General features: G+C 48.7%; 1 protein-coding gene across 2 annotated transcripts; it reads right to left on the bottom strand.

Annotated features, from left to right (window-relative positions):
* Positions 1-3,242: 3,242 nt before the first annotated feature.
* On the bottom strand, positions 3,243-8,099 carry RPS3 (ribosomal protein S3). Of its 2 annotated transcripts, XM_009866045.1 has the most exons (6): positions 7,967-8,095; positions 7,635-7,728; positions 6,444-6,538; positions 4,784-4,971; positions 3,705-3,901; positions 3,243-3,311 (listed from the first exon to the last, which is right to left on the bottom strand). In XM_009866045.1, exons 4-5 carry the CDS (start codon positions 4,941-4,943, stop codon positions 3,708-3,710), a joined length of 354 nt encoding a protein of 117 aa, XP_009864347.1. In that variant the 5' UTR covers positions 4,944-4,971; positions 6,444-6,538; positions 7,635-7,728; positions 7,967-8,095; the 3' UTR covers positions 3,243-3,311; positions 3,705-3,707. The 2 variants fall into 2 exon arrangements, with proteins under 2 accessions (XP_009864347.1, XP_009864348.1); XM_009866046.1 differs by lacking the exon at positions 3,243-3,311 and having other exon boundaries at positions 3,708-3,901; positions 4,784-4,969; positions 6,440-6,538; positions 7,967-8,099.
* Between the last annotated feature and the right edge of the window lie 406 nt (positions 8,100-8,505).

Raw genomic sequence — 8,505 nt, 5'->3', positions numbered from 1 at the left:
TGCAGGCGTCTGATGGCTTTTACTGTCCCTGTACCACGCGACGACGGTTGTATAATTTTGCAATAAAACTTTTTTCAATGAACCTCCGGCAGCCAAAGTCACTCGTGGGGTTTGGGTGGAGACCAAAGACTCCTGAAGAGAGCTCAGAGACATTCCTTGCCAGCCTTAAATCTGATAAAACTTCTTATCTGGTAATTACAGGAAAAAAATGACACTTAACAGATGAAATCCCGTGACGCATCCATCATGGGAAAGGAAAACTCTTGAGCAGGTCAGCTTTCCATAGAACCATTTAAGCTGGAAGACCTTTAACCCTGAGTCCAACCGTTTGGCTTCCCGCTTCAATTTTTCTCCTGAAGCTGCGAGCATCCGGCATCTAATGCTTCACGGGTAAAGGATCCGACCCCCTTGCTCAGCCGTTCAACAGTGCAGTGAACGGTTGTTAAAATCCTGTCAAAACCCACAGACCCTCTTTTCCCTGCGCCAAACCAGCCCGTCTGCAACGGGCAGGCACCTGCATCCACGCGGAACTCCTCACAGACTGAGAAAACACCGGTGCCGGCCACGTTGGTCAGCAGAAAATGACAGAAGCCATCTCCAACACCAACCAGAGCACCACCACCAACCTGGAATAGCAATACTGCAAGTTAGTAAGTTAAAAAGCTTTCCAGAGCTCCTCCTACACGCAGCTTGGCTCGTGAGCGGCTTTAAATCACTATTTTTCATCGTAGGACACCCTCACGGAATTGCAGGATGGTCGGGGTTGGAAGGGACCTTTGGAGATCACCTCGTCCAAGCCCCCTCCCAGTGCAGGATCACGAGTAGATCCCACAGAAACGTGTCCAGGTTTGGAAAGTCTCCAGAGATGGGACTCTTACCACCTTTCTGGGCAGTTTGTTCCATCGCTCCGTTACTCAAGACACCACAGGGGGTGGAAGGAGCTCCCAACCGCTCCCTTCACACAGCTTGTAGTAGCAGCACGCTCCAACCAATGTGCAACAGAAGAAAGGTGTTCAGCTCACACACAAACCTCCAACGTGATGGAATAATCACAGAATGGTTTGGGTCCGAAGGGACCTTGAAAGGTTGTCTAGTCCCAAGCCCTCTGCCATGGGCAAGGACACCTTCCACTAAGCCCGGCTGCTCCAAACCCTGTCCAACCTGGCCTTGAACATTTCCACCACCTGAGCAATCTGTTCCAGTCTCACCACCCTCACTGTAAAAATTCTCTTCTAGTATCTCATCTAAATCTGCTCTTGGTTTGAAACTGTTTCCCCTCGTCCCATCACTGCACTCCCTGATCATCAGCCCCTCCCCAGCTTTCCTGCAGCCCCTTCAGGTACTGGAAGGTGCTATAAGGTCACCCCGGAGCCTTCTCCAGGCTCCACAACCCCAACTCTCTCAGCCTTTCTCCCCGGGAGAGGCGCTCAAGCCCTGAGCATCTTTGTGGCCTCCTCCTGACCTGCTCCAACAGGCCCTGAGGAGCCCAGAGGTGGACGCAGTGCTCCTGGGTCTCACAAGAACAGAAATCCTTGATGTTGTCAGCTTCTCAGACACGGGATCGAGCAAGAGGTACTGCAACACCACTCCTAAACACACCACCTGCACATCTCTGGATCTTAGACACAAACTGAACATCTCTGGCTTCTACCAGTGGTAGCAACTGTGAGATTAACAGGCTGGGGACCTGGGTTGGATGACTTTTAAGGCCAGAGTCTGAGCCGCCTCCAGGAAAGCCAGCCCTCACTGGAAGGACCTCAGGAGGAACTTCTGGCTGATCCTCATCCAGCGTGTTGGGACGCTGAAGAATTCAGACACAAGACGCCAAGGCCTTGCACCGTGTTTCACTCTTCTACTGCTTCAGGCCTTCCAGCTTTCACACATCTCCTGCTTCTATAAAGTGATTAACACTGGTCTGTGACCTTTATTTTTCTTGGGCTTTTTTTTTTTTCCAATTTCAAATTCAGGGAATTTTTCCAATTTCAAATTCAGGGAATTTGAGGCCAGGGAAGCTGGGAACAGGAGGGTTGAGGCTCACACGTCCACACCCGCCGCCAGACAGACCAGCTCCTGACGCCGTCCGTTCCAAAATCCCGTTCAGAAGTTGCCCGCCTATAGATCCTGCAGAGAAGCCTCCTGGAAAATGGAAATCTGGATGTAAAAGTTGTTCCCAAGCAGCAAGTTCAGCAGATCTGCACAATTTTTATTAATGTAATAAACAGATTCACGAAATACTCGGAATCTAATAAAAACAAAGCCTCAATCCTGCGGGCAACGCAATCTCTTATGACACGCATAACAGTCTCTTTCCATCACCCTGCTGGACTTTGAAAGAGAAAGGAGCCAAATGAAGCAGAATCTCTGTCTGGAATTTCACATGACCCTGAGCCTCAGTGCTTCAGCTGCAGGGCTTTAACCCGACCACAGCAGGCAAAAACAGCATCAAAAGTAATGAAACAACAGAAGTGAAAAGACATCCCTGCCTACAGACCACAAATTTCAACACCCTCAGTAGCTTTTGTCATCCATTATCAACTTCAGGACCTACCTATGTTCCTTCTACAGCTCATTAAAACCAGTTATTAATACAGTGATGACTTACTCAGCCTTCAGTTTGAGAAGTTTTTTCCCCCCCAATTGCTTAAAATACATTTTAGGACAGGTTTGTAGACTTTTTCTCCCTCCCAATTCATGTGTAAATACCTAAGTTTGTCTCGCATCTCCATCAACTAAGGTTACCCAACCCCAGCAGGAGCCATCACGTTCCCACACGGCCCACAGCCCTGAGAGCCACCCGGAGAACACCTTCCCAGTGACAAGGGGAAGGGATGTAAAGGTGAAAAAAAGCATTTAGTAGAACATACTACTACTCCACTTGAAACCAGAAAGGTACAAACTACTGCAACTGCTTTGGATGTTGCTAAAAAAGCTCCCCCTCCTGTCTCCTAGGAGAAAGGGACTGGTGTGTAAGCGCAGAGTTACCAGCGCTGCTCCAGGTCACAGGGTGTCCCTCGTCCTCCTCTCAACACCAGCTCACTACTTCAGCTCTCCCTAAAGATCAGCGTTTTGTTCTCACTCTGTTCAGGTCAGGATCTGGTAAGTTCTCTCCAAAAAAGTAACACAAGCTGGAAGAAACGCAAGAGAATTCCCTCCATACCAAAGGCAGGACACGCAAGGCTTTCCTGGAACACATCCTTTCCTGGAATATGTTTTTCCTGGAAAAATAAAAGCACCTCCACAAACACTGTCTTTTGTGATTTTATTAAGAGATGTTTTCAGGACAGTCGATCTGGTTGCAGATGGTCCAGATCCTACAATGAAAAACAAAACACGGAATGAGACGGTGCCAAACCGATTCTCGTAACCATTCTCCTGCCCAAACCACTGAACCAACAAACAGGCTCCAAGTTTTACAATTAAATGGCACCTCTTGCTTCTTGCATTTTAGCCAACAATCCTGCTTTTTCCCCACAGGAGCACATCGTGCCGGTCAGATCCCCCCAGCAAACATCTCCGTATTCATCTCATCGCTGTGCCTTAAACCTTTCACCCGGCGCAATCCCCTGCACCCAACCGAGCCGATCGCTGCCCTGAGGGACAACGCAGCAGCTTTCCTTCCCCGTGTGTCCCAGCGACCTGACTGCTTTTCTCGGTGACGTGCCACCTTTTCCGCACGGATCCTGCCACCGCGCGCAGGCACTCACCCCTCAGGCCGTGGGAACCGGCTGAGGCATGGCCGGCTGTTCGGGTTTGCCACCTTTCTGCTCTGAAATGGGGGTGGTGGGCAAGATCTCTTCTTTGGGTTCCACGATGCTGACGTGGTCCGGCAGAGGTTTTTTGGGGCCAATCTTTCCACTCGGGTCCCAGGGCAGCATAATCTTTACTTTGATCCCCAGCACTCCTGCGAAGAGCGACAGGACGACACGGAAGCGTTCATTCAACACGAAATATCAAGTGCACGCTGAAGGTTACAAAATACGTTATTGGCACCACAACCATCTCCTGACAACACTGATTAACATAAATGCACTACACATTAAAAATCTAATTACTGTGAATTTAAACCAGCTTAATTTATCCAATTTACTGCCTTTGCTCACTGCAGTCTCCACTGTTGTCAACCCCAGTGTTAAACCCTGTCCTGCCAGTGATAACTCCGCTCCTCTTCCTAGGAACCCACACTGGTGGTGGTGATTTTTTGCATCCCTTCTCAGACAAATGCCTCCAAATCATCCAATTAACAGGACATCCCGGCCAAGGCAGCCCCGGGACAGCACCACAGAACGTGGCACTGAACAGGCCGCAATGACACGAGGACGTCCCTTCTGACTCGTCATCGTATCATCACCGAAGGGAGGGTGGAGAACAACTTTGCCCTCGCTGGTATCCCCACATCAGGTGTTCTACAATTCAGTAACCCAAAGCCAATTAAGCTGCACAAGTCATTTGTGTTTTACCAGGGGAAGGGCAGGTGTAAGCGGGTTCGGCTGGTTGAGCTGGGAAGACTCACCAGGCAGAGCTATGGGGGAAAATCATCTGACATTTCGTTTTCCACGGGTCTGGTAGCACCCATGTTCTGTCTGTTCGCCCCGAGGAGCCAAGAAAGCTCCAAACTGCCAACAGCTCCTCAGCTCAGTCAGTATTTATTTCATTTCTAACTGAAATGTCACCATCCCAGAGGTAAGGGAGGGATCCCAGGGCACCAGGAGCTGAGATCTTCTGGCTCTGAAGCACCACGAGGATCCGACAGCGCCGCGAAGGGCTCTGCGTCCCGGTCACTCACCCTGCCGGAGAAGGACGTGGCGCACGGCCGTGTCGACGTAGTAATTCACCGGGTCTCCACTGTGGATCATGAGGCCGTCCACGAACTTCATGGATTTGGCACGCTGACCCCGGAGTTTGCCGGATACGACCACCTCGCAGCCCTTGGCCCCGCTCTCCATGATGAAGCGGAGGACGCCGTAGCAGGCTCTGCGGGGAGAGAGCAGCCGCAGCGTCACTGCCCAGCCCACGAAAAGGAGTTTTATCCCAATTTAAAGCACAAACAACAAGCACAACCGAAGGCACACGCGTGCAACCAAAGCTCTGCTGAAGCTACACGAATTATCTTCACAGTTTTAGTGCCATCAAACCCAGCCTAACACAAGTCTTGCGACTCACGGTCCTTGTAAGAGCACAAAAACAGTGGCAAGAACATCTTCTGCGCCAGGCAAAAGCAGCTTGACATCGGAAGGTGGCCAACACCTCCCTGTGCCCGTCCCTTCTCAGACAAATGCCTCTAAATCACTCAATGACGACGGATGCTCCTGCCAAGGAAGCCCACGCAGCATCACAGAACGTGACCCTGCAGAGGCGCCGCAACAAGAGTCACCCACTTCGGACTCGTCATCTTATCATCACCGAAGGGACCCGAAGAGCGAGGCCACCGGCACCTGAACTGCCACCCTGCCAGGAGGGTTTTCTGTGTTTCAATCCCCTCCCCATTCATTCACAAATTAAAACACGCAAGTTCTACGCACACCAGCAGGACAAACTGTGATTAATCTAACTTACAACTTCAGCATTTATTTCTGAAGTACGTTACCTCGTAACTACTACCAAACGTAACCAGGTACTGTTGTAATCAAATTTAAGTTTTAAGGAGCTGATGAATAACTAATTACCGTTTTAGTCAATTACTATTTTAATTAAAATAGTTAATTGACTTGTATTAGCATAAGGAATATAAAACCTTAAAATCTTACTTACGCTAAGTAGTAGCGTATAGGCCTTGACTAGAAGTAGAGCTGTTACAAGCTGTGAAACGGACAGGGAGTGTTTTACGTTTGTTTCCCCTTTCTCCCTGGAGATGTTCTGTGCCTGCTTCCCTCCCTACCTTCCTAGAATATTCTGTACCTACCTCCCTATCTTTCTATCTTGTGTTTTGTGGTAGTAACATAGAAACATCGCATAGAAACACCACAGAAACAAGCAATACTATTGCACCTTAATTTGTATATTAGGTGTTGTAATCAATAGAATAACCAATGATCTTATCAATATAAGAATATTAATAAGGGCTAAACCAATCATTATAAAGGTCAAAATTAAGAGCGGGTATAGTATGCATGTTTATGTTAAATATTATAATTTTGTAAAAGGGTGTATAAATAGATTGAATTTTTGTTGATGTTTTCGAAGCATTGGGTGATTTTCAAGCTTCCCAGCGCTGCAATAAAGAAGTGCCGGCTTATCTACATGTAGATAAGTTCTGTCGTTTTTGTGACCTTCCCTTTGAAAATCGCAACAGTTCCAAACAAAAAGCTTGCAGAAGGTAAGATGATCAAAACCCGCATCGTCTCCGAGCACAGCATTACCGGGTTCGATTTTCAAGCCACAGGCAGAGGGGGTTTGTTGAGGTTTGAACCCCACATTCTCTCACTGTCCCAACTCGCTCGACTCACCGCCGCACCGCTAAACCTCCCAGCAGCTTGTACCGCAGCGACTCAGCCTGAGCGATGGCGCACAGACCTCTCGTGGCCACCTTCTCGGCGTAGAGCTGCAAAGGGAAAGATGTAAATTCAGGAACAGGGTGGTATTTCAAGATTTTAACAGAACACAGGAGTTTCACGCTACTTTATGCCCCATCCTGCACAGTCAGTTCAGTCAGTCCCTCTGCACTTACACGCAGAAGCTTTATCCTCAGACACTACACTCCCATAACTCCTTCGGTGCCCGTCTCCTGCTCCTGGCAGAGCCGAGACACCAACACTCCCATGAAAGTCAGACTTTTAAAGCATCCACGGTACAGTCTCAAAGAGCTGCTGCTTCAAAAAGCCCAAAACATCAGGTATCACCAGCAAGAGCTCGCAAGGACTTCGCTCAAGACAGTTTTTAGAATGCATCAGCTACGTATGTCTACTTAAATATTAAAATCAAACCTCAGGAAAGGTTTGATATTTCAAAGTTGGCTGAGCAAGGCCTAGCAAATCTAACACCTCCCAAAGGCGCTCTGGAAGAAGCAGAGATTGAAAATCGTACACGCAATACCGCTAGAGCTGACCAGCACGTTTAAGAGTTTAATTATCTTCACAGCATAACGTGATCCAGCAACACGGGCCAGGCAGGAATAAATGTGAGCCATGCCCCTGCCCCTCAGTTGTTTTAGAGGAAAGTACTAGTAAGGGCACCAAATCTTCAACATTAAAAACCCAGAAATTACCAGCACGTCACTATTTTATTACAGCGTCACGCTCAAAAACCTCCTGCACCAAAACAGTTTCTTTATAAGCACGGCAGCGTTATGAATTCAGTGAGGGTAATGGTAACGCAGGAACACTAAATGTTCTGCTGTTCGACCGGCTTCTCACCTCGGGACTGGGACAGCAACAGACTCTACAAAACATTTACAGCGAAGTTTAAAAAGTTTCATCTATATCTTCCCTGTTGGGAAAACCAGTCCAAGCGACAGCGCTCAAAGTACCATAAAAACATAAAAAGCGTTTTGTATTTCAGCACAAGAGTTTTTCAGAACAGGTAAAACACAGCCTGAGTTATCTTCAAGTCAAACCACCCCTCAGCTTGGAACCAGGCAGCCAGTGCACAAAACGAACTGCGCAACCCACTTACTGCTGTCTGAACCCAGACGGTTTTACCTCAACGCTTCCCTCGGGGAAGCCAAACCTCTTCTGCACGACGGCTGTCAGCTCCCGGATGCGACGTCCCTTCTCACCCAGGACATTCTGAGTTCTGGAGACAAGAAAAAAAACCCCACAGTGCAAGTGAACAAAGTGTCTCCAGGTCTGAACCTGTCACCATCTCACAGAGCTTCCAGACAGAGCATCTCAGTTCGCTACTGTGTCGCTAAAGACCGCTTCGGGATCTTTCCCAAGTAGCTTCTTGTAATAATATTCACCACTTGAAGCTGCAGCAACATCCCTCAGAGCCTTGCACAGCTCCTCTGGGTCAGGAGCAGCGCCTCAGTTACCTGGTGGCCAGTATGATGATCTCTGTCCTGGTGGGAGTGACCCGGACTTCTACGCCGGAGTAGCCATCTTCAGCCAGCTCACGAGTCAGAAACTCGTTCAGCTCAGCTTTGAAGATACCGTCAGCGACAAACTGGAAAAAAGAAAACCCAAATAGACCAAGTCAAGCTCCGTTCAAGGTGCTCAGCCTGAAAACAAGATTTCCATGATTCACGCCCTGCACACCGGCAGCATCTCCCTCCACAGGGAGACGAAAATAAAAGCGTCTTGCCTGAAGTTCCCAGAGACACCTCACGCTCAGCAGAAGCCTTCACCACTGCTTCATGCTGAAGTGCTCGCTTGAGGTGGCGCTCTGACCCGGTATGAAATTATTAGAGGGGTCACATCCCTCTACCAGTCCCACAGGGGCATGATCTGAGGGTTTCACAGATTTGCCCAGATTGAAAAAGTCCTTCAAGATCATCGAGTCCAACCATTAACCCAACACTGACAAGTCCTGGACTAAACCACATCCCTGAGTGCTGGGTCTGCTCGACTCCTA

Source organism: Apaloderma vittatum, unplaced genomic scaffold (genome assembly GCF_000703405.1).
Source record: "Apaloderma vittatum isolate BGI_N311 unplaced genomic scaffold, ASM70340v1 scaffold39943, whole genome shotgun sequence".
Classification (NCBI taxonomy): Eukaryota; Metazoa; Chordata; class Aves; order Trogoniformes; family Trogonidae; genus Apaloderma; species Apaloderma vittatum.
This window is presented reverse-complemented; position numbering and strand designations above follow the sequence as displayed.